General features: G+C 40.1%; 1 protein-coding gene across 1 annotated transcript in view; it reads left to right on the forward strand.

Annotated features, from left to right (window-relative positions):
* The window catches only part of LOC118846143 (cytochrome P450 2J2-like), a 34728-nt gene extending 9228 nt beyond the window's left edge, over positions 1-25500 (forward strand). Inside the window, exons 4-9 of the mRNA XM_036754383.1 lie at positions 1515-1675; positions 3422-3598; positions 15707-15842; positions 18450-18637; positions 21138-21276; positions 23982-25500. Coding sequence (XP_036610278.1) covers positions 1515-1675; positions 3422-3598; positions 15707-15842; positions 18450-18637; positions 21138-21276; positions 23982-24163 — 983 coding nt within the window. The 3' untranslated portion in view covers positions 24164-25500. The remainder of the gene's footprint in view (positions 1-1514; positions 1676-3421; positions 3599-15706; positions 15843-18449; positions 18638-21137; positions 21277-23981) is intronic.
* Positions 25501-27310: the final 1810 nt, after the last annotated feature.

Here is a 27310-nt window from a genome sequence, read left to right on the forward strand (position 1 = left end):
TTCCTTTTCTAGGTACTTTCTCTCTCATTCCTTGCCATCTTCTTTTCTCTTTTGCCTTGTTCTCCTTTCTACTCCTTAGAATAAACACACACACACGTGCACATACATATGCATACATACTGCTAACTTCAGTTTTTTAATTTTGTTTTTTTTAATTAATCATTTATTTTCTTTTCATCTATTTCTTCCTCTCACTGGAAAAAAACCAAACCCTAGTAACAAATGCATATAGTCAAGCAAAATAAATTCTCACATTGGCCATGCCTGGAAACATATATCGCACTGTGTAACCTAACTCCATCACCTGTCTGTCAGGAGGTGGGTAGCAGGTGTCATCAGAACGTGGATGATATCGCATTGATCCAAGTTCATGAGTCTATACAAGTTATATTTCTTTTGCGACATTGTTAACGCAAACATTTATTCTTCTCTTCTTCCTCCTCTTTCCTTGCTTCTTCTTTTTCCATCTCTTCTTCCTCCCTTCCTCCTCCACTCACCCTTTCTTCTCCTCCTCCATTGTTTCCTCTTATTATCATAGATTTGAGGTAAGAATGAACATCAATCCAACCTTCCCTTCCATTCTGCAGAGGAAACAACTGAGTAGAGCAGTTAAGTGACTTGCCCAAGTTTACTCAGTCAATCAATATGTATATACCATGTGCCTACTATATTCTAGGCACTGTGCTAAATCCTATGTATATAAAGAAAGCCCCTGTCCTCAAGGAGCTCCTAGTCTAAGGGGGGAGACAACATGCAAACAGCTATGTACAAACACAATCTCAACAGGAGGAAGTGAAATAATCAACAGTGGGAAGGCACTAGAACTAAGGTCACCCAGCAAGTAAATGTCTGAGGTAGTTTGGGTCTCCCTGGCCCTAGATCTATTTCTTTACACACTTACCTTCTACTGGTTGCTTTCCTTATTCATCTCCTCATATCTTTTTTTCATCCCAGTATCTCCAGTCATCATTTCAGCTCTACTTATCACATGTGCACAAGTAGCCCACAGGTGTATGTAGTCATGGGTATATGCGCACATTTTTTTGACACATGCATGTGTGCCCCCATTCCCATTACATGGATGGGCACACCTTTGTGAACCCATGCACATGATATATCACATATAGAATCATGGATCGAGGCCAGAAGGGCTCTCAGAGGTCAACTAATCCAAGCCCCTCATTTTACTGATGTATAATACATGGAAGCAAAATCAGATAAATAACTTGCCCAAAGCCATAGGTAACCTATGTTGAAATAAAATGCGTCAATGAAATCCCAAGTCTTGACTAATCATTAAAAAGTAAGTATGTTCTTTTCTTTTTCTCACACCTATCTAAGCAGTAGCTGGTTAGGGACAATAATAAGAAAGCAGATGTGTGCTGGCAGGTGTGGGGGTGGGGAGGTGAGGAAAAAAATGTTGAGAAGAAAAAGGCAGAACGCTCTGCTGGTTTTCTTCAAAGAACATGAGTGAAATAAAGAGAAGCCTGTTCCCTTTCTCTTCTGGTCAACAGGACAGCCCTTTGACCCCCACTTTCAGATCAACAATGCGGTTTCTAACATCATCTGCTCCATTACTTTTGGACATCGCTTTGACTATCATGATTCTCAGTTTCGGCAGCTGTTGAAGAGTTTGGATGATGTCATGGTGCTTGAAGCCAGATGGGAGTGTCAGGTAAAAGACCATCTCTTCTTAGGTAGGGAATGGCTCAGCCTCTATTTGACTCTGTACTTCCTCCATGGGAAAAGAAACATGAAAAGAAGCATGGCTGTGAGAGATTGGCAGGAGCTGAGTTAGCTTGTGAGTGACTTCCTCTGGGCAGTAAAAAGGATTCAAAAGGGGAGAGGAAAAAACAAGATTTTTATAAACATTGACATGGAAGAACATTCCTGGGGTACGCAATGTTTTTCCAGAACACTGTGACCTCCAAATAATGGGAAACAAATTTCTATACAGTTTGAAAGTTTTTCTAAGATCTTTACCAAGATAAATTTACAAACATCTATTAAGCACTTACTGTGTCCCAAGTACTGTGCTAGGAGATGAGGATACAGTGACAAAAATGACAGCACCTGACCTTGGGTGGTTAATATTCTGTCAGAGTAGATAACATGCCCTCAAGTGAGTGTATGTGCAAATAAATAAATACAATGAGAAAAGTTTTGGTATTGGCTGCATTAGAAGGCATGAGGACCAGGAAAGTCTTCATGTAAAAGCTGTCTCTTGAGAAAAGTTTAAGGGAAACCATGAATTTTATCCTCACCACTAGAGGGGAAGGGAGGGGAGAGGAAAGAAGAGGGAAAAGGGTGGGAAGGAGGAAGGGAGGGAGGTTCAGAGACAAAGACAAAAGACACAGACAGACAAACAGGATGAGAGAGACAGATAGAAAGAAGAGACACAATCAGAGAGACATGGATTCAAGTGCTTACATTTAAGGTTTCTAAACAGCTTTTAGCTCCCACCTCAGTGCCTTTGCACTAGCTGTCCCTCATGCCAGAAATGTTCTCCCTTCCCACCTCTACCGCTTGGCTTCCTTCATGAATCAGCTCAATTTCACCTTCTACTGCAGGATGTCTTTCTCAGTCCCTCCAGCTGCTAGCACCTTCCCCTCTGAGATTGCCTTTCAGCCACTCTGCTTATATTTTGCATGTACTGGTATCTCTCCCATTACAATATTTGAAGACAGCGACTGGCATTTTTTACCCTTCCTATGTTTAGTTAGCCCTTATGACAGTGCCTGGCACATAGTAAGTGCTTATTAAATACTTGTTTATTGACTGATTTCTTTAGATCCTCATGATGACCCTTTGAGAAAGCTGCTATTATTACCCTCATTTTACAGATAAGGAAACTGAGGCTGAGATAAATTGATGATTTCTCCCACAGCTAATAAGGGTCTGAGACTGAATTCTAACTCGGGTCTTCCTGAATCTGACTGTATCTGGCTCATGATTTCACTTGACTCCTCAGGAGTCTAGCTTTGGAAGAAAATGAGGGAAAATGAATAACATTAGGTATCATTTCCCTAAGAGGAACAAAATGTAAATTCAACAGAAGGGAATTCTTTGGAGCTAACCGGGGCTTATTTAAGGTCCCAAGTGCTATCAGTTTCCCTAGAAAGAATCTGGTGACATCTTCAAAGAGTTATTTAGCACACCAGGACATGGCCAAGGGGCTGGTGTATGAAACAAAGATGGCTGGATTCCAGCCTGAGTGCTGGGAGAACAAGGGTATGTCAGGATAGACAGTGGGTACAGGGAGGGTGGGTTTCAGGAGTGGTTAGACACAGAATTAGGGCAAATTCCATGATATAAAAATGTCAGGAACTCTGGCCTGACCTGTAGTGAGGAAGATGAAGAGATGGGGCAGCTTAAGAGGAACTAACACTCATCCCTCCTCCCTGTCCTCTTTTATATTTAGCTCTTCAATATGTTTCCTTCGATAATGAAATTCCTGCCAGGACCTCATCAGAAATACTTTAGAGAATGGAGGAAGCTAGGGTCTTTTGTAAAAGGTGTGATCAAACAACATAAGGAAGACCTAAACCCAGAGGAGACCCGGGACTTTATTGATGCTTACCTGAAGGAGCTGTCCAAGGTAATGCAGATAACACAGAAAGTGTGCATTTTGTGTTTACCACCCCCCAAAGTGCAGAGTTTGGGGAATAAGTGTGTTAAAATGTTCCATCTGCCTCGTAATGTAAATATCTTCCTTCGATGATCATCCTTGGATTTAAAGAGCTTGGTAATGGAAAGCTCACTATTTTTTATTTAGAACTGGAAGGGACCACAGGGCTCATTGAGTTTAACCCCTCGATTGTATAAGGTGGAAACACAGGTAAAGAGAGGTTAATTGATTTGTTCCAGTCACACGGCTATTAGGAATCTGAGGCTGAATTTGAACACTGCTCTTTCTGTCTCCAAGTCAAATATCCTTTTCATTAGAACCTCCTTTGACTGAGAGTAAGTCTTGGCCCTGATATTTCATTCCTATGAATTTATATCTCTGCACCTCACTTATCTTATCCATAACATTAAGACACTCTATCTACCCTAACTCTCTCCAGAATTATTGCCTGTATATTCACAATACTATAAAAATAAGTTAAATTATCAATTTTATATCCACAATCAAAATACAACCACCTTTGGGAATATGTGCAATAGTTAAACATGTGGGCAGCCTTGCTGCCTAAGTCACTTCTGAGTACGATAAATTCAGATTAAATGCAATTTAGACATACTTAACAAAATAAATAAAAAATACATTAGAACACAGATAACGTTAGTGAATATGTAGCCCTCAGCGATCCCTACATACGGTTTAATGGGTACATTTCTTTTTGAGTTTGACACCATTGGAGTTCTGTTCCCACTTCAAGATTGTGTCATCATGCCATGCATAGCTCAATATTACTAAACCTCTATTTGAAATCCGCATCCTGAATTCGTCAGCCAAGTTTACCTGGAAACAAGTCATTTCTCTAAGTCTCAGTACCTTCATTGGGAAAATGGATACAATATTATTGGCACTACCTACCTACCTCACAGGATTATGAGAAAAGCAATTGACAAATTGTAAAGCATTTCAATACGATTGGTTGTCTTTTTATTAAAAGAATGAATCAATTGTTGTAGAATATGTACCCTACATAGGAAAAGAATAATTCTAAGAAATGGCAATAAAACTACTGCTTAGGTGTATATGGTACTTCAAGGCTTCCCCTCTCCAAGCAGTGCCATGAGATAGCTATCACAGGTATTATCTACATTTCCCAGATAAAGAAACTGAAACCAAAAGAGATGAAAGAATTTGGCCCAACAACCATGGAGCCTGGGCATATGAATCCTACTCTTTTGATTTAGGGATCTATTTTAAGAGCATGAAATAGGTGAGGGATGAATCTAGAACTAAAGGTAGGTTGTCAAGCAGGGCAGAGCCAAGATGGTGGAGTAAAGGCAGGGACTGGCCAGAGCTCTCCTCCAAAGCCCTCCAAATACCTTTAAAAATGACTCTAAACACATTCTAGAGCAGCAGAACCCATAAAAAGATGGAGTGAAACATTTCCAGACCAAGACAACTTACAAGGTAAGCAGGAAAGGTCTGTTGTACCAGGCTGAGAGAGGAGTACAGTGCAGTGCAGCACAGACCAGGACCCAGCAAAGCCAAAGCAGATCTTGGGGCAACTGAATTTCTGGCCCCTGTGGCAGTTTCCAGACCTTTCTGCCCACAGACATCAGGGACAGCTTAGAAGGTCAGCAGGAAGGGTCTGTCATGCCGGGGTGGGAGTGGAGCACAGTCCACCACAGGTGACTCCAGCACAGACTGGCCCCAGTAGGCCAAGAGCAGGCCTTGGCAGTGACTGAATTAGTAGAAGTGGCTTCAGTCATGGCCACAGTCACAGTGTCTACTTCCAGGGCTCCCAGCCCACAAATGGTAAGGGGGTCAAACAGTAGGTCAGAGGGAGATTATAGGGGTCTCTTTGTTAACACTGAGGCAGGACTCTTCCTTTACCCACACTAGGATCAGATCCTAGTCCTGGGTGGCCATCCTAGGTTGAGGAGGAGCACTAGCATAGCAGAGTTTGTGGCAGCAGTAGAGAGGGAACCCTTCTCACAGTTCCAGGGCCAAAAGGGGTGCTTGTGGTCACTTTCAGACCAAAGCACAGGCCAGGAGAGAAGTAAACACCTTTCCTTAGTTCATACCACTTTGGAAGAACTGAAAACTTACAGGTCCCCAGAAGTATCTCTGAAAACAGCGGCACAAAACCCCCGAAGCTAGGGACAGTGTGCCCTCCACCCTGGAAGCGGAGTCCCATTTTAAGAAACAGTTAAAAGTCAAGTAATAGTCTAGGGAAATGAGCAAAGAACAGGAAAAAAGACTCTGACTATAGAAAGCTATTATGGTGACAGGGAAGATCAAAGCACACACTCAGAAGATAGCAAAGTCCAAGCTCCTACATCCAAAGCCTCTAAAAAAGAAAATAAGGAAGGTCATCCAGGCAACTACACGGCACATGGCTGGAGCATGAGACTTGGAGTCAGAAACCCCGAGCTCAAATGTGATCTCACACACTAGCTGTGTGATGCAGGGAAAGTCACAAAATCTCTCTTTACTTCAGCTTCCTCAACCAGAAAATGGGGATAATAATAGGTTTTATCTCAGAGGCTTGTTGTGAGGATCAAATGAAATTCTATTAGGGAAACCTTATCATGGCGTTTGCTACATGGTAGGTACAATATTCAAATGCTTGCTATCCTTATTCTCCATTTTACAACCAGCTCCACTCCTGCCAGAAGAAGAAATATCAGCAGCTACCAAGAGGTATGTAGATAGGCCTTTAGGAGAGGAGAAATGAAAATAATGAGAATGATAATAAGGATAAGGAAAAGAAAGAAAAAGGAAAGGAGGTGGAAGAGGAGGGGAAGATTTGAAAGAGAGAAAGTGAAGAAGGAGGAGAGAGAAAAGGAAGGAAAAAAGAGAAAGAGCAGAAGGAGGAAGAGAAAGAATTGAATACAAACAAATATAGATACAAGTTCAATAGAAACTTTTTATGATTCTAGCACACTAAGGCACAAACACACATCCTGGTCAGATGATAGAAAAATCCCTTGGTCTCGAAATCACTTTCTAAAAAGCTGGCACCCATGCCAGTTCTTTTCAGTGTGTAGTACTGGTGGGGGCACAGTTGGAAATGGGAGTGCATGCACACAGCTGTGCAGTGGCATGGTGTAGCAAAGACTGACAGATTTTGGTCAGGGGCCAGGATTCATGGGCCAGTTCCATCATTTATTAGTCCTGTGACTCTGGGCAATTCACCCATGGTCTCTGAGCTTCAGTTTTCTCACCTGTAAAACACAGATCCTACCTAGCTGCATGGGTTTGGTGAGAAAAGTACTCACAGTAAGCCTCCCAACCCAAAAGCAATTGGAGCTCTCAGGGGTGGAACCAAGATGGTGGAAAAAGGCAGAAAGTTTCATAACCTCTCCCCCAGTTTCCCTGGAAATAACTTTAAATCAAGCAACAAATCAAATTCTGGTGTGACAAAATCCACAAAAGGAATGGTCCAAACATCTTTCCAGACCAAGATAAATTAGAAGGACTGCAGGATAGACCTTTCTCACTTAGGTCAAATGGGAATACTGTAAGGGCAAGCCAGTGGGAGGTTCTAGCCCCAGCACAGCTCAGCAGGCTAGTGGTACTGCAGGCAAGCTTTGAGGCCTGTACCCAGGATGTAACAGGTGAGCTGCAAGCCCCTAAAGTCTGGTCAACAGGTATTAATAAGGTAGACACTTCCAGTGCAACTGCTGACAGTCCTCCTCCCCCAAGCTCCAGTGCAACAGGCCTCTAGCACAAGGAGCTTGGGACCATGTCACCTGTGCCCCAGGAGTAGAGTTCCACTTTAAATAATCACAATATAGGCTAAAAAAGCAAAAATTTAAAAAAAAAGTCTGGCCATAGATAGCTACAGTGGCAACGGGGAAAATCAAACTCAAAACAGGACAACAATGTCAAAATGCTGAGAAGGGCAGAAACAATTCAATTATCAAGGAGTCACAGTCAGGATTACACAGGATTTAGCAGCTTCTGCATTGAAGGATCATAGGACTTGGAATATGATATTCTGGAAGGCAAAGGTGCTTGTATGACAACAAAGAATCAACTACTGAGCAAAACTGGGCATAATCTTTCAAAAGAAAAATTGGACATTCAGGGAAAGAGGGGACTTCCAAATATTCCTGATGAAAAGACCAGAGTAAAACAGAAAAATTGATTTTTAAATACAAGTTTCAAGAAAAGCATAAAAAGGTAGACAAGAAAGGAAAAAAAGAACATTTCATTCAATAAGGTTAAACTGTTTACATCCCTACATAGGCAGATGATACTTTCAACTGTTAAGAATGGTATCTCTATCAGAGCAGTTAGGAGTATATATAGACAGAGAGTGTGGATATAACTAGACTTATAGGATGATATAAAAAAAACTTAATGGATAAAAAAGAAGATTGCACTGGGAGAAGAGTGAATAGAGATGCAGAATGGGGCAAGTTATATCACATGAAAAAGTGCAAAAGATTGATTATAGCGGAGGGAGAGAAGGGAGGGAAGAGCATTGTTTGAAACTTACTCTCATCTGATTTGGCTCAAAGAGGGAATAAAATACACACTCAGTTGGGTATAGAAATCTATCTTACCATATAGGGAAGGTGGAGGGGAAGGTGACAAGAAAAAGGGATACTGATAGAAAGGGGTCACATTGAGGAAGGCAGTGGGCAGAATCAAAACACTGTTGAGGAGGGAAAGAGTGAAAGGGGAGAGAGAGAAAAGTATAAACAGGGGGAAAATAGGACGAAGGAAAATATACAGTTAGCAAACATAACTGTGAATGTGAATAGGATTAACTCTCCCATAAAACGGAAGCAGATAGCAAAATGGATTACAAACCAGAATCCTACAAAATGTTATTTATAAGCAACACATTTGAAGCATAGACACACACACACATACACACACACACACACACACAGTAAATGTAAAAGGCTGAAGCAGAATATATTATGTTCCAGCTGAAGTTTTAAAAAACAGCAGGAGTAACAATCAGGATTTCAGACAAAGCAAAAGCAAAAAATAAATTGAATTAAATGAGACAAGGAAGGAGACTACATATTGCTAAAAGGTACCATAGAAAATGATTATCAATACTAAAAATGTATGTGCCAAATGGTACAGCATCTACTTTTTTTACAAGGAGAATTTAAATGAGGATAAAATAGACAGTAAAACTATAGTAGTAGAGGACTTCAACATTACCCTCTCAGAACTAGAAATATCTAACCAAGAAAAAAGTTAGTGAGGTGAATAGAATTTTAGACAAGTTAGGTATAATAGATCTCTGGAGAAAACTGAATGCAGATAGAAAACAATATACATTTTTCACTGCTATACATGGCATCTACACAAAAATTGTCCACATATTAGGGCATAAAAACTTCAGAATCAAATGGAGAAATGTAGAAATATTAAATGCTTCCCTTTCAGAATGTGAATGCAATAAAAAATTCATTTATTAAAGGATAATAGAAAGATAGATTAAAATCAATTGGAAACTAAACAATCTATTCCTGAAGTATGAGTGGATCAAAGAACAAATCATAGAAACAATCATTAATTTCAACAAATAAAATGATGATAATGAGGCAACATAGCAAAATCTATGGGATGAAACCAAAGCAGGACTTAGGGGAAAATTTATATCTTTAATTGCTTACATCAGTAAAGCAGAGGAAGAGAAGGTCAATGAATTGAATATGCAACTAAAAAAAGCTGGACAAAAAAATAAATTTAAAATCTCCAAATAAGAACAAACTGAAGATACTGAAAATCAAAGGATAAATTAAGAAAATTGAAAGTAAGAACATGAATAAATAAAACTAAGAGCTGGTTTTATGAAAAAGAAAAAGGAAATAGACAAAACATCGGTTGTTTGATTTAAAAAGAAAGAAGAAAATCAAATTACTGATATCAAAATAAAAAGGGTGATTTTACCATCAAAGATAATGAAATTAAAGGAATAATTATGAGCTATTTTGCCCAAATGTCTGCCAATAAATCTGAAAATCCCAGTGAAATGCATAGTTACAAACATATAAATTGCCTAGATTAAAAGATCAAAGAAAATTCTTAAATAATTCCATTTTAGACAAAAAATAATTGAAAAATCAATGGACTCCCTAAGAAAAAATCTCCAGGTCCAGATGAATTTTCAAGTGAATTCTACCAAGGAACAATTAATTCTACTACCATAGAAAATAATTGGGAAAATAGGTAAAAAAAAAAAAGAGTCTTACCAAATTCTTTTTGTGACACAAATTTGGTGTTGATACCTAAACCAAGAAGAGCTAAAACAGAGAAAGAAAGTTATAGGTCAATTTCCTTAATGAACATTAATGCAAAATCTTTAGATAAAATACTAACAAGGATATTACAGCAATATATCACAAAATTCACACAGTAGGAGCAGGTGAGATCTATACCAGAAAGGTAGGGCTGATTCAAGGTTAGGAAAGTTGCCAGATATTGACCACATCAATAACAAAACCAACAGAAATCATGTAATTATCTCAATAGATGTAGAAAAAGCTTTTGACAAAATCCGACGCCCATTCCTGTTAAAGAAAACATTAAAAAGTACAGGAATAAAGAAAGTTTTCCTTAAAATGATAAGTGGTATTTATCTGAAACCATCAAAAAACATAATCTATAATAAGGATAAGCTAAAATCCTTCACGAAACGATTAGGGGTGAAAAGGGATGCCCATTATCACCATTTTTATTCAATATTATACTAGAAATGTTATTGGCAATAAAAGGAGAAAAAGAAATTAAGGAATTCAAAGAGGCAATGAGGGAACAAAATTTTGACTCTGCAGATGATATAATAGCATACTTAAAGAATTCTAAGGAATAACTGAAAAAAACTATTAGAAATAATTAACAACTTTAGCAAAGTTGCAGGATACACAATAAACCTAAATAGCTCATCAAGATTATACACATGCATAGTATAAATATATATGTATGTGTGTGTATATACACACATATAAACATACACACATGTATATATGTATATACACACACAAACTACCAACAAAGACCAACAGGACGAGATAGAAAGAGAGATCGCAAACTAGTTGGAAGCCTACTTTCAAATACAAACACAGGAACTCTATGAACGCACACTACAAAACACTTTTCACACAAGTAAAATTAGATCTAAACATTTGGGAAAATATTAGTTGCTCATGTGTAAGCCAAATCAATATAATAAAAATAACAATTCTGCCTAAAATTATTGACTTATTAAGTTCCATACCAATCAAACTACTAAAATATTCATTTTGTAGAGCTAGAAAAAGTAGCAACTTAATTCATCTGCAAAAGCAAAAGGTTAAGAATATCAAAGGAATTTTTTTATTGATGCAAAGGAAGGTGGCCTAGCTGTGCCAGATCCCAAAATATATTATAAAGCATCAACCATCAAAACTATCTGGTCCTGGCTAAGAAGCAGATTTGTGGATCAGTGGAACTGGTACACAAGACACAGTAGTAAATGACCACAGTAGCCTAGCATTTGATAAACCCAAAATCACCAGCTTCTGGGATAAGAACTCACAATTTGACAAAAACTGATGGGAAAACTGGAAAACAAAAACTAGGTAAAGACCAACGTCTTACACTATATACCAAATTATAATAAAAATAGGCACGTGATTTATACAAAAAGGGTGATAACAGAAGTAAATTAGGAGAGCAAGGAAACATTTACCTGTCAGATCTATAGAGAAGGGAAGAATTTATAATCAAACAAGAAATAGAGAGTGAGCATCATAAGATATAAAATGGATGATTTTGATTCTAGTAAATTAAAAAGGGATTGCACAAACCAAACCAATGCAACCAAGATTAGAAGGAAAGCAGAAACCTTGGAAACCATTTTTATAGACAGTGTCTCCGATAAAGGCCTCATTGCTCAAATATATGGAGAACTGAGAAAAACTGATAAGAATACAAGTCATTTTCCAACTGATGAATGGTCAAAGGATATGAACGAGCAGTTTTCAGATGAAGAAATCAAAGCTATTTATAGTTATATGAAAAAATACTCTAAATCACTATTAATTAGAAAAATGCAAATTAAATTAACTCTGAGGTACCACCTCACACCTATCAGACTAGCTAATATGAAAGAAAAGGCCAATGATAAATGCTGCAGTGAATGGGGCAAATTAGGAAAACTAATGTACTGTTGGTGGAGTTGTGAACTGATCCAGGCATTCAGGAGAGCAATTTGGAACTATGCCCAAAAGTAATCAATCTGTGCATACCCGTGGATACAGCAATACCACTAGTAGGTTTATATCCCAAGGAGGTAATAAAAAGGAAAATGGACAGACAGGTATGAAAACATTACAGCAGCTCTTTTTGTGATGACAAAGAATCGGAAATGGAGGCGATGTTCCTTATTTGGGAACTGGCTAAACAAGTTGTGGCATACAAATGTAATGGAATTCTATTGTGCAATAAGAAATGACAAGGTGCATTTCAGAAAAGCCAGGAAAGACACTGGTACACTGATACAAAGTGAAGTGAGCAGAACCAGGAGAACACTGTACACAGTATCAGCAATGCTATGCAATGATCAACTAGGATTGACTTAGCTCTTCACAGAAATACAATGATCCAAGAAAAGTCCAAAAGACTCACGATGGAAAGTGGCTCACATCTAGAGAAAGAACTGATAAAATCTGAATGCAGGTCAAAATATACTATTTTCATTCTTTTCAATTACTATTATTTCATGATTTTCTTCCTTTTGTTCTGTTCATTCTTTTTTTTTTTTTTGACCAATCTTGTTTTTACTTATTTATTTGGTATTTTTAGTTTTCAGCATTGATTTCCACAAGAGTTTGAATTACAAATTTTCTCTCCCCTTCTATCCTCCCCCCCACTCCAAGATGGCATATAGTCTTATTGCCCCATTCCCCAGTCAGCCCTCCCTTCTGTCACCCCACTCCCCCCACCATTGCCTTTTCCCTTACTTTCTTACAGGGCAAGATAGATTTCTGTGCCCCATTCCTATATATCTTGTTTCCTGGTTGCATGTAAAAACTTTTTTTTGAACATCTTCTTTTAAAACTTTGAGCTCCAAATTCTCTCCCCACTTCTTTCCCCACACCCCCTCCCTAAGAAGACAAGCAATTCAACATAGGCTACATGTGTATCATTATACAAAACCCTTCCACAATACTCATGTTGTGAAAGACTAACTATATTTTGCTCCTTCCTATCCTATCCCCCTTTATTCAGTTTTATCCCTTGACCCTATGCCTTTTCAAAAGTCTTTGCTTTTGATTACCTCCTCCCCCTGCCTGCCCTCCCTTCTATCATCCCCTCTTTGATATCTCCTTCCTCCTTCTTTCCCGTGGGGTAAGATACCCAATTCAGTGTGTATGCTATTTCCTCCTCAGGTCAAATCCGATGAAAGCAAGATTCACTTGCTCACCTGCCCCATCTTCCCTTCCAACAGAACTGCTTTTTCTTGCCACTTTTATGCAAAATAATTTACCCCATCCCATCTCTCCCTTTCTTCCTCTTTCAATATATTCCTCTCTCATCCCTTGATTTTATTTTTTTAGATATCATCTTTTCACATTCAACTCACCCTGTGCCGTGTGTGTGTGTGTGTGTGTGTGTGTGTGTGTGTGTGTATACATATATACATGAGGACTCATGAATTTCCACATAGGAATGTAAACAAAAGAGTTCAACTTTAGTGAGTACCTTATGATTTCTCTTTCTTGCTTACCTTTTCGTGCTTCTCTTTATTATTGTGTTTGAAAGTCAAATTTTCTATTGAGCTCTCGTCTTTTCACTAACAAAGCTGAAAAGTCCTCTATTTTAATGAAAATCCAATTTTGCCTTGGAGCATGATACTCATTTTTGTTGGATAGGTGATTCTTGGTTTTAATCCTTGCTCCATTGACCTCCTGAATATCATCTTCCAAGCCCTTTGATCCCTTAATGTAGAAGCTGCTAGCTCTTGTGTTATCCTAATTGTGTTTCCACAATACTCACATTGTGTCTTTCTGGCTGCTTGCCATATTTTCTCCTTGATCTGGGAGTTCTGGAATTTGACAACAATGTTCCTAGGAGTTTTCTTTTTGGGATCTTTTTCAGGAAGCAATCGGTGGATTCTTTCAATTTCTATTTTACCCTCTGGCTCTAGAACATCAGGGCAGTTCTCCTTGATAATTTCTTGAAAGATGATGTCTAGGCTCTTTTTTGATCATGGTTTTCAGGTAGTTCAATAATTTTTAAATTATATATCCTGGATCTATTCTCCAGGTCAGTGGTTTTTCCAATGAGATATTTCACATTGTCTTCCATTTTTTCATTCCTTTGGTTCTGTTTTATAATTTCTTGATTTCTCATCAAGTCACTAGCTTCTACTTGCTCCAATCTAATTTTTAAGGTAGTATTTTCTTCAGTGGTCTTTTGGACCTCCTTTTCCACTTGGCTAATTCTGCTTTTCAAGGCATTCTTCTCCTCATTGTCTTTTTGGAGCTCTTTTGCCATTTGAGTTAGTCTGTTTTTTAAGGTGTTGTTTTCTTCAGTATTTTGGGGGGCTCCTCTACCAAGTCATTGACTTGTTTTTCATGTTTTTTTTTGCATCACTCTCATTTCTCTTCCCAATTTTTCCTCTCCTCCTCTAAATTGCTTTTCCAAATACTTTTTGAGCTCTTCCATGGCCTGAGACCAGTTCATATTTTTCTTGAAGGTTTTGATGTAAGCTCTTTGACTTTGTTGACTTCTTCTGGCTGTATGTTTTGGTCTTCTTTGTCACCAGAGAAAGATTCCAAAGTCTGAGTTTGAATCTGAGTCTGTTTTTGCTGCCTGTTCATATTCCCAGACAATGACTTGACCCTTGAGCTTTTTGTCAGGGTATGACTGCTTGTAGAGTAGAGAGTACTTTGTCCCAAGCCTGAGAGGCTGTGCTGTTTTTTTTCAGAGATATTTCTACACAGCAACCTCTGCCACACAAGCGCTCCTCCTCCCCCAAAAACCATCAACCCAGAATGCAATTCAGATCTAAGCAGGCTCTGCACTCCTGTTCTGATCTGCCACTTAATTCCTCCCACCAGGTGGGCCTGGGGCCAGAAACAACTGCAGCTCTAGCTCTGGAAGCAGCCTCAGAGCTTCACCACCTCTGCCACCTCCGGGGTGGTGACCAACTGTGAACTCCTTTCACTCTGTCCCGGCAGGTTTTCCCACTAACCTTCTCTGTTACTTTGGTGTTTGTGGGTTGAGATGTCTCACAACTGCCACAGCTCACTGATTCAGGGCACTAGGGCCTCTTCTGCCCAGATTCCGGTCTGGTTGGTCTGGGTGTGGCTCATGGTGGGTTCTTCTCTGTTCTGCTCCCAGCACTGTATGATAGACCTTACCCAGCAACAATCCAGGCTATCCTGGCCTTGAGCCCTGCTTCCCTCTGCTATTTTGTGGGTTCTGCAGTTCTAGAATTTGTTCAGAACCATTTTTTACAGGTGTTTAGATGGTCCTGGGAGAGAGTTTTAGGTAAGTCCCTGCTTTCTAACCACTATCTTGGCTCCATCCCACTCTGTTCCTTCTTTCACAACATGACTTACACAGAAATATGTTTTACCTGAATTCATCTATGCATATATATGTGTGTATATATATAAATATATATACACACACATATATATGTGTGTATACATATATGTACATACACACATATATGTATATATATGCACATATATGCATATATAAATATTTATATATATACACACATGTATATGACAAATATCAAATTGCTTACCATCTTAGTGAATGGGGAGTGATAGGAAGAAGAGAAAAAAATGGGGCTCAACATTTTATATTAAAAAAGAATGTTTAAAATTTCCTTTACATGTAATTGGAATAAATAATATTTCAAAGAAAAAAAGAAATTTGAGCTATAATTCTTAGGAACAGTTACTGAAATCTTGGGTATAAAAGAGAAGCCCAGGATCTGCCAACTTGACCTTCCCAAGGCCCCATTGAGGGTGCTGTTCCTCATGCTTGGAAAGAGCCATAATTATTCTTTTGGGATAAACCAACTTATCTTTGCCTTTTTCATTTAAGGATAACATCCATTCTAGTTTTACTGAAGAAAACTTGGTTGTCTGCACCCTTGACCTCTTTTTAGCTGGAACAGAGACAACATCAACCACCCTGAGGTGGGCACTGCTGTATATGGCCGTTTATCCAGAGTTCCAAGGTACAGTGATGGTGCAAGGCTATGCATCCATGTAGAATTCTGCCCAGAAGAGTTCCCATGGATAGAGAACTTGAAAGTTTGCCAAATGTTTTACTTATATCATATTCTTTCAATTCTCATTGGAATAGAGCAGTGATGACCACTTTTCACAATCATGTGGACCCCTTTTTAACATCAACATTTTTTCAGCTCCTCATATGATAGTAGTTGCTATCTATCACAGTATAGAATTAGGATTCAGGAAGATGTGAGTTCAAATCATGCCTCAGGCACTTACTACCCATGTGACCTTGAGCAAATCATATAATTTCTCTCAGCCTCTGTGTGTTCATCTGTAAAATGGGGATAATAATAGCTCTTACCTCATAGGGTTGTAATGAGGATCAGACAGGTAGACAAATACGAAGTGCTCTGTAAGCCTTTATGTAAACATCAGTTATTTTAGTGTACTATAACTATTTTTATTGAAAATTTATGTGATAACAAAAGTAACACTTTAAAATGTATTTGTATCTTATTAAATATGATACATCTCCACAGACTTCAAAATAGAAATACTTAAATGAAGAAATCCTAATTAATTCAATCTACAGAAGGTCCTAAGGTCTTTAGATTTAGAAATGGAAGGCATCTTAGAGGCAATAAAGTCCAACACCCTCATTTTACAGACATGGAAACTGAGGCTGAGATAAATTAAGGAATTTCCTCGGCGTCTCACAGGTAGGGAGTTTCTGAGGAGGGATTTAAATGAAGGTTATCCTGACTCTAAGCCCAGGGCTCTATCTCCAGGGACCCCTATTTGGTTCTCCCTCAGGAGATCTATGTTCTGAAAGCCAAGGAATGGTTAAAAGTTCTATTTCCTTGTTTAGTATACTGTCTCATATCTTGCTTAAGCTAAATATCAGAATAAGCATGCATGGAAAAAATATGGGTGTGCAGATCCCTAGCAATGACTACTTAGAGTAACCCACAACTCTCAGTTTAGAAACCCCTGGAATAGACACATTCAGGTTCCCCTTAAAGTAGCACCCAGAATGGAACATCCCTTGTGCCAAAAGTAGCATTCTTAGGAGCCATTTAGCATCATGGGAATCAAATCAAGTACTTATTGTGTGCCTACTATAAGCCAGGCACTAGAGACACAAGTTCCAAAGATGAAGCAATGCTTTCCTCCCTGCGAGAATCTGGGGGTTACAGAAAACTTAATTAGGAGTCAGAAGTTTGCTTTCTATCCTCATTCAATCATCATTCATCATTGAGTGATTTCCCCAACTCGATAAACTCCAATGTCACACCATCACCTCCAGGATCAAATACAAAATGCTCTCTTTGGCATTCAAAGTCCTTTATAAGCTGCCCCCTCCTATATTCCCAGTCTCTTTGTACCTTACTCTCTGGAACCTATTCTTTGATTGAGTGCCACTGCCCTCTTGGCTGTCCCACCAAGCAGAACCTCCATCTCTTGGCTTTGGCCATTTTCTCTGGCTGTCCCACCAACAAGACCCTCCATCTCTTGACTCTGGGCATTTTCTCTGGCAGGCCCCTTATTCCTGGAATGTTTTCCCTCCTTATCTTTGCCTGCTGGATTTCCTGGTGTCCTTCAAGTCACAGATGAAAGCCCACCTTCTGTGAAAAGACTTTCCCAATCTCTGTTAATCTTGCTGCCATCTCTCTGTGATTAACTACAATTCCTCCTGCAGGTGTCTTCTTTGCACGTTGTCTCCATCATTAGGCTGTGAACACCTTGAGGGCAGGGCATATCTTTTTGTCTTCTCAATGTTTAGTATAGTTTCTGACACACAGTAGGTGCTAAATAAATGCTTGTTGACTTGATTTGAAATGCTTTACTTCTGTCTACGTGGTTCATCACAAATGATTTTCAGGGATAAGCTCACATAGGGAGCCAAATCATTATTCTCTTAAAATTACCATGTTTTTCTTCAGAATCACCTTGTACATTGGATTCACTTGGAGTTGGGGATCATTGGACACTAAATGTAAAGCCATATAAAAAAAATATATGTAAATAAATTTGAGGACCTTGAAGACAATTTAGTCTGACGTGATCATTTTAGAGATAGGGAAAATGAGGCCCCAAGAGGTTTTGTGACTTGCCCATGGACACTCCAACAGTGAGGGATAAAGCTGAAATTTCAATCCAGGTCCTCTGTCTCTACCTCCAGCATGCTTTCCATGGCACCACAGCCCTGGATGCCTTCCCAATAACGTAAAAGTCCTAATTTGTCATTAATCAGTTATGACTCCACCTTTCCAGGCTATAGACAACACTGGCACCTTTGTTGAGGTGTCAAGCCAGACTTTCATCCATCTACAAGTGTTGTTGTAGTTCTCCCATATGATAAGAGAAAACTCAATGGGAGGGGAAAGACCTGAGTTCAAATCTATCTAGATGTATGGCTCTGAAAAGGTCAATTAAATTCTGTCAGCCCTGTGTTCCATCTATAAAATGGGGATCATATTAACACTGTCCTGGCATTGTGTGAGGATCAAATGAGATAATCTTTGTAAAATATTTAGCAAACTTTAAAGCGCTCTGCATGTGCAAGCTATTATTTGGGTCTGAAAAATCTCTGTTTTTCTTTCTAGGCAAAATACAAGCTGAAATTGACAGGGTGATTGGCCAATCGAGGCAGCCCACCATGGCGGATAAAGAGAATATGCCCTATACTAATGCAGCCATTCATGAAGTTCAGAGAATGGGTAATATTCTTCCTTTCAATGTGCCCAGGATTTCCGCATTTGATACCACAGTGGCTGGATACCACGTGCCAAAGGTAAACTGATTTCTCTCCCATGAACCTGAAGGGACTCCATGGCTTACAGCTACCCTGGGAGGTGGGTTAGCATAAGGGGAAAGGAAAAAAAAAAACATAGACCAAAGAGCAAACGTTCTTGGTCTAGTGTGCATGACCCTTGGCTTTAATAGATAGACAGACAGACAGATAGATAGATACATATACATATACATATACATATACATAATTTATTACCATATAACTGGGTGGTTTTCATAAACCTATGTATGTTATTTTACACTTACAAATAATCATTCTGAGAAAGGGAGCATAAGCTTCACCATATGATTGCCAAATTCCTCCATGATTAAAAAACAATCAAGAAGCGTTAGACTACAATCTTAAAATCACTGATTCTCACAGTGGGATGAGAAAAAAGAAAAACACTGGACTGGGAGGCAAAGGGATTGAATTTAAAGCCTAGTTTTATTCTTGTGCTTAAATTGCTTATATCCACTTAGGTCGCTTTGTGTGATACCTCTCTGGGACTCAGTTTCATCATTGTAGCAACATCACAGTTCCATGGGATAAACATTTTTAAGCACCTTCTATGTGCCAGGCACTGTACTAAGTGCTGCTGAGTTTAAACTTATGTTTTCTGACCTCAGTTTCATTTCTTTTTCTTCTATTGAGGTGATCACTATGTGTAAGACCATGTGAGGAATACAGAGCACGATAATGCCCAGAGAAATAGCTGCCACTTACGTTGCATTTTAAGGTCTGCAAAAACTTTAGAAACATGTCACCTGATCCTCACAACAAGCCTGGGAGGGAGAGGTTGTTATCATTCCTGTTTTACAGATGAGAAAACTGAGGCAGGCAGAGGGGAAGTGACTTGCCCAGGGTCACACAGCTAGTTAGTGAGTATCAGGTTTAGGTGATGGATGAGTCAGGAGGAGGGAGAGCCTATGTGAGGATGAAGTAATCATAGAAGAGGAGGTGAGCAAGCTGGGCTTTGAAGGACGGATGGATGGGATGTAGAGAGCGCTGAGAAATAAGGAAGGGGAGGGTTTAAGGAAGTGGACTGAGTTGGGCTTAAGTAGTAAGAACGACTTAGTTTAAGTGTGGAGGCAGAGGGACAAATTGGAGTAGGGAGTAGGGAGGGTATTGAACTTGGAGTCTGGAAGACCAGGTTTCAAATGCTGAGCTGTGAGATCCTGGGCAAATCACTTAACCCCTTTGGGGTATAAAATGATGGGGATGGCCTCTAGATTTCTGCCAGGTCAATACCATGATTTTATACATCCTGGGAAGCAGAGATTACTCTCAGGATTTTATTTGAAGGCCATGTTTGTTCTAGGATCTCCAGTACCAGAGGCAGGGCCACACATGCTCCCTTGCACAAACATGATACAAGAAGGCCTGGGCACCCCTACTTCACTGCCCTATTCTCTGCTTCCATTTTGGCCTAGCCCTCTCAGTTCCTCCCATGAGAACAGCTCCTTCTACACTAGATTGTGCAAAGACACAAGGAAGCTGGAGGTTCCAACCCAACATGGCCAAGGGCATATTGAGATGAAGCTGGAGTCAGGAAACACTGGGTTCAAATCCAGTCTCAGATGCGTCCTGTGTAACCCTGGATAAGTTACTTCACCTGCCAACCTCGGCTTCCTCATCTACAAAAAGAAGGAGATTTGTAGCCTTAAAACTCTAATACTATATTGTAACCAACCTGTATCAAAGGCTTCCGTTGGGCTGCCTTAACTCCAGAGCCAGCAGGCTTTCACAGTGTCCGACATTTCTCATAAGACTTCGGAAGGAATTTACAAATTTAGGACACATTGCTATCTGGGAAGGTTATTCCTTTACCACCTAATTCATAAATAGGCAGTAGGTAGAATGTGGTCTCAGATGAGGCAGAGATAACTAGCAGACAAATCGCCCAGTGCTGCCCCACAGTGGCAGTTTAGAATATGGCAGTTTAGAATACGGCAGGTTCATCTGCCCCTTCTGATGCCACCTGGGGGACCTGGAGTGAGTCCGGCTGTCCATGCCTTACTTTACTCATGTGTAAATGAGAGGAATGGGCCAGATGACCTCTACCATCCCTTCTAGTCCTAAATTTATAGCTCTCTAAGGCCAGAGCTCTTAACTTGGGATCCATGAATTCAATTTTTTATTTTCTTTTGTTTAGATTGTGATAGTTGCATTTCCATATAATTGGTTTTCTTTGTAATTCCCTGTATTTTATTTGATTCACTTTAAAAACGTGATTCCAAGAAGGGGACTGGGGACCAAAGTCTATGCCAGCCTTCAAATGATGTCTGTGACTCCAAAAAGGCTGGGAACCCCTGCTCTAAGGAGTCCTGGGTTCTACAACAGGTTTGACCACTAAAGAGCCCTGTGGCCTTGGCTAGTTCTTTGCCAGCCCTACTCCCCCACACCAGCCCTCAATTCCCTCTTCTGTAAAGTAAGATAGTGGGCCAGGTTTCTTCTGCCTCAAAGTTCCTTGGACTCAGTCCTTTTCTCTTGTTTCCAGGGGACCATACTGATGACCAACTTGACTGCCTTGCACAGGGACCCCGATGAGTGGGCTACCCCAGAAACCTTCAACCCAGAACATTTTCTGGAGAATGGACAATTTAAGAAGAGAGAAGCCTTTCTGCCTTTCTCAACAGGTGAGCCACACTCAACAGGAAAGGGGTCCTTAGGCCAAGGGGCACCAACCTTTTTAATGTTAAGAAGCTTTGCAGCCTCCACTTCCTGAAGCCCACACTCATGACAGAGCATATACCAATAACTTTCATTGACTGGGAAAATCCGTCACAACAAAATTTAAAATAGCAGAACCTTTATATAGCTTTTTAAAGTCTACAAGACAAGTAACTTCCCTCTAGATTTTCACAGCCACAACATGAGGTAGGTAGTACAGGTGCCCACTTTACAGATGAAGAAACTAACTCTCAGGGAGGTTAAGCGATCTGCCCAGTCACACAGTTTTGAAGTTTCTGAGATGAAATCACCCCCGAGTCCCCAAACTCTGTCCACTGTGACACCTGGATGGCAAGGTGCAATGGACTCATCAAATCTCTCAAGCTCATTGGTATCTTATTCACCAAAAGACTGCCTGCAACCACTAGAAAATAGTCTATAAGCTAATCTGCAAGGAGCACGGCAGATGTGTGACCCTGAGCCATCTAAGGAGACAGAGGGCTGGTTTGCGTTCTTTACTGAACAGCTATATGGTAGAAGTGAGGAAGGTTTCATCCTCTGGTCTGGTTTTGCATGAAGGTTTTACAAACCGTTTGCAAGGACTCCAGAATTCCCTCAGGCCTAGCCACCACCCACAAGCTGTGGTACTCTCCCGTGGATATCTTTGAGAGACCTTACTTAAACTTCTGGGCCTCAGTTTCCTCATTTATAAAATGAAGGGACTGGACTAAAGGGCCAATAAGGTTCCTTCCAGCTCTGAAGCCTTGACCCAAAAATCCCAGGAATTCAAAGTCAGAGGATCTAAGTTTTAATTGAGTCTCTTCTTAGCCTTGTGATTTAGAGTGACTCAGACCCTCTGTGTTCCTGTTTTTTCATCTCTAATGAGTAAAGGGGTTCAGGTAGGTGGCCTGGAAGGTCCCCTACACACTCAAATCTGTGACATTCTGATCTCAAGTAAATTCAAAGGGATTTCAGTAAGGAGAAAGCCGTTCCAACTGGAGGCAGCGTCTGAGCTGAGCTTTGAAGGAAGCTGGGGTTCCATTGGGCAGGAGGGAAGAGAAGGTGACAACTAGTCTGGGGAAGCAGCCTGTGGGAAGGGCTGGAGATGGGAATAGCAATATCCCAACAAGCTGGGCAGGCTCATTCATCCTTCTTGGAGGTGACACGGTCGCTTGAGCATTCATTTGGGAGAGTCCTTCCTTCAGGGGTTATACTAGATAACTCCTGCCGCATCAAATCCTATTTATTTCCTTCACTTACACACTTATATTTATAAAAATTTATTTTAAAAATTAGCAAATTATTAAAATTATTTAAATATAAATTTCATTTACTATATATTTGAAATTTAATATATTTCATTTTAATATTAAACTATATTACAATTTTCTTAAAACTAATATACATATACATATATATATATATATATATATATATATATATATATAGCGCTTTACAATTTCCAAAGTGTTATCATCCCTGTGGAGCCTACTTCTTATCATCCTTCACCTGGACCACTACAACAGATTCCTAACTGTCAGCTCCTTCATGCCTTTGGAGAAGGTGACTAGGTGTTCAAGGCTGGTCACACAGCTAATAGGGTCTGGTCAGTTCTGTCTCCATTTTTCTAAGGCTCCTCCTTCAGGAGAGCTGGTCCTGAGGTAATGGACCCACTGCCCATCACAGTCTGTCCTCCTTGGTCAGATCTGCCACAGGCAGGCGGAAGTCCCTCTACTTGCTCAAGTCTTACAGATCGGTTTCGAGCCCTGAGAGCCTGTGACTGGCCCGATATCATACAGCTAGTGGGTGTCAGAGGAAGGATCCAAGCTGTGCTTTCTGAATCCCGGATCAAAAGTGTTTTCCATGATGCTGACGAGAGCAGATCAATACTATAAAGCTAGCAAAGGCCTCCTAGGCATCATCTCATTGAGCCTTCACAACACCCCTTGAGGCACAAACCAACGCTGTTTGCATTTCACAAATAATTAATTAATTAATTAATATTAATTACTAGTATTTACTTAGTCCTCTAAGGTTGGCAAATACCTTTCCATCTTTACCCTGTGGCTAGGTGCTATTATTATCCCCATTTTACATGAGGAAACTGAGGCTGAGAGCAGTTAGGTGACTGGCCCAGGGCCACACAGCTTTCCGTGTCAGCACTAGCATTTGAGCTGAGTTCTTCCTGACCCCAGGTCCTACACTTTCTCCAATGTACCCACTTAGTTTAAATTCAGAGAATGGCACTGTTTTCCTAAGGATACACAGAAGCAGGATCCTAGATCCACAGTTAGAAGGGTCCTTGGAGGCCACACAGCCTGACTCCATCATTTCACAGATGAAGACACGTGGGCCCACTCAGGTTAAGTGACTTGTCCAAAGCCAATCTGGTGAGAGGCATCCAAGGTGGGATCAGAACCCAGGTCCTCTGCCTATAGGCCTAGTATTTCAACTGAACTAATCCTCTGTGGTCAGCAGCAGCAGGGCATGGGAGACGCGGTCACTGGTATGGGTTCAAATTCCATCTCTGACTGTTATTGGCTTTGCGGCTATGGACAAGTTACTGAATAGCCTTAAGGTCCAGACCCAGGCCTGGGGACCCCCTACACCAACTTGATGCCTGTGCCAAGCATTAGTAGATTTACTCCTTTCTCATCTCCTTGCCTTTCAGGAAAGAGGGTCTGCCTGGGAGAACAGCTGGCTCGGGCTGAGCTCTTCCTCTTCTTCACCTCCCTGCTCCAGAAATTCACATTCCAGGCTCCCCCAAACACCCAGCTGAGCCTGGACATCCGATATGGCTTAACCCTCTCTCCTGTCTCCTACCAAATCTGCGCCCTTCCTCGAGTGATGTAGGCCAAACTAGGCCAGTAGGGTGGTCCTCCAGTAGTAGTAATAGTAGTAGTAGCGGTAGTAGTAGTAGTAGTGGTGATAGTAGTAGCAGCAGCAGCAGTAGTAGTAGTATATGACACAGGGAAGGACATGAAACTATCCACATCCTCCAATGTCACCCAATGTGTCCTTTGCAACTTGCACGTGGAAAGGGAGAGAAGTCAAGGAGGGGAAAAGAGAGACAAAGGGAGGGTATCTGTGGCCCAATTTGAAGCTTCCTGCTCTGAAAGAGGAGAGGCATTAAATTCCATCAAAAGGAAAGCACAAGGAATCCTTATTAGACAAAGGACCTAGACTCCAAGGACCTGGATTCAAATCCCAGCCCTGCCATTTACTGGCTGGGTGACCTTGGGGAAGTCACTTGAACTTCTGCCTCAGTTTCCACATCCAAAATGAGGAGGAGGTTCTCTAAGGTCCTCTCTACCTCTAAATCTAAAACCTTATGATGCTATAAAGAGAGAACCAATGCTTTTCCTCCCCTGCCTCAAGCAGTGGGGCCAGTTATTTTTAGCTAATTATTTGTTTCTCTACTGATTTTATAACTCATATAATGGATGTGATTTTAAGGGAGGATTTCTAGAGTTTTTACACGGTTACAGGAGGCATCCACAGGTTGTTGAGGCCAATCCTTAGGGATCCTTTTGATCATAAATTCCTTGTGGGAAGAGGTTGTTTTCTTTGTTTTTGGATCTACAGCATCCGGCTCAGTGCCTGACATGGAGAAAAAACCCAATAAATATTGCTGATTATTTCATCTCTAAACCACTCACTTTCAAATTATTTCCTTTGATCTTCACAGTGTAAAATATTAATCCATCAGCTCTTGAGTTGGGGTCCTCATTCCTATTAACAGCTTTGTTAAAGATGGTAAATCATAATCACTTCACTATTAATCATAGTCACTAATATAGTCAACTAATATAATGACACATAAATATATAATTAATTAAATATAGCTGCTAGGAATGCCTACACCTTGAGCATCGCTAATCGGTTAAAGTTCCCTCTTCCTGTAAAGTTTCCCTGTTCCGTTCAGAGATGCTTACACAAGGTAGATTTTCATGCTGATAAAGGAAACTTTTATAATACCCCAGCCAATCAGAAAGCTGTAAAGGCCCATGTGAATCAATGTGACCAGTGTTCCTCATTTATCGTTTATGTGCCTCTTTCTAATGTTCCTCCATTATACCTAGAAAAATGCTATGAGTTCACAATGAGGTCCTTGTACCAAACCAGGTGGTCTCAGACCCATTTTATTAACAAATTGCTAGCCACTGCTAATAAACCAATTGTGCCTGGAACTCACTTGCTTCAGTTTGTCTTATTTGAGGATTCAATCATGACAACAACAACCTTCTAAGGTCAATGGAAGTAGGCCCAGTTTGCCAAGGGAAATGCAATGGAGTTTACTAAATCAAAATCTTAAAATTAAAAAGAAAAAAAAAACTTTTCCTGAGAAAAGGGATGGTGATAGCAATCTGCCAACAATCCCAGTCCAAAGTTTCTCTGAATAACTTTTCAATTCACTTCAGTTCAGTTCGGTAAACTGAATTCAATTCTATAAGCATTGATTAAGCACCTACTATGTGCCAGCCACTGAGAGTTGCTGTGGATAGAGCATCAAAATCAGAAATGGCCAACAGTCCATGGTGTTGGTTGTCTGTATCACTCCCTAGCCAATAGTCTACCAGGGGAGGTCTATGTTTCCCAAGAACTTACCTAGATTATCATTTGGGACACAGAATGAAGATATTGGGACTTCCATCCATCTTTACTTTTACTTAAATTTTAAAAAGGAATTAAGTTTCCCAATATTTAATGTATGAGTCCATTCTGAGAGGTAACCTCCTCCCTCAGTACACAAGCCATGCTTAGGGATGAGCTAGAACTACACAACACAGAGGGAGTTGATAATCAAGCTATCACAGGTTCATTTGCTTTCAGTATTATTCATTTCCTCAACAAGTCAAGCACTTATTAAGCACCTACTATATGCATTAATACCTACTACTGTGCTAAGTGCAGTTAAGGATTCTCCTGAGCTTGTCTTTTTGAGTTGCCATATTTTCCAGTAACATTGGGACCAGAGTGTGCAGGAGGCCCCAGATGTGTCAAGGATGAAGACCCCCGAGTTTGTGTAATTTGGTGTTTGTATCTCAAGCTGGACTCCCTGCCTGTCCTTGGGAATCAAGACAGGTGACTGTCAGTTTGCATTAGGCTAAGGAACTACTTGTACAGCTGGGACCCTCGATGATAAGCAGACCATCCTATCTATCATGGTCTAGCAACTCCCAAGGGTAAAGAATGCTGCTTTTGCCCTTGCCTTGTTCCTCCCCTTTGGGAGGGGTTTGGTCCTTTTCACATCTTTTCCCCTCTCATGCCACACCTCTCTGGGTGGAGGTTTTTGTTTCCTCCTCCTCCTTTTGTTGTACTGTCATAAATATGCAAACTTCTGTATGGATTGTAAATTCTTTGGGTTCTACAAGCATGGTCATTTCTCTTGTAATAAATCTAGTTTCAGTGCAATGTCTCATGGATTTGTTATATTGTTTTTGGTTAAGAGTAAATGGTGACAATGGTGGAATATGATGAGAGAAAGTGACTCAGACTTCCAGGGGGCTTCAGATTCAGGGCTGGGTAGCAGCATGTGGCTTTTTTTTGTTTGTATCTTTGCATTTGAATTACATTTAATTTTAAATTAAATTCCTCAAATTTACCATCACATATGTATGTACATGTATGTATATCTCTTTTTCTCTGTATCTGTCTATCTGTTCTTTGTCTGTCTCTCTCTCCATATACATAAATATATATATATATACATATATACACACATACATATGTATATATACAGCTGTGTGTGTGCATTTGTTTGTGTATGTATATGTGTAAGCATGGATCTAGCTGGGCTGAGGAACACTTAAAGATTTAAGTTAAAAAAATTCTGTTTACTATTTTCAATATATTTATCACTTAAGGGAGGCAGGATGAAGTAACAGAACAATTTTCAGTCAGAGGGCCTGGGTTTGAATCCCACGCCTACAAATGACTACCTACTTCACCTTGGCAGCTGTCACCCTTGTGCTTCGGGTCAGAAGACCTGAATCCCAG

This window comes from Trichosurus vulpecula, chromosome 4 (assembly GCF_011100635.1).
Source record: "Trichosurus vulpecula isolate mTriVul1 chromosome 4, mTriVul1.pri, whole genome shotgun sequence".
In the NCBI taxonomy this organism is placed as follows: Eukaryota; Metazoa; Chordata; class Mammalia; order Diprotodontia; family Phalangeridae; genus Trichosurus; species Trichosurus vulpecula.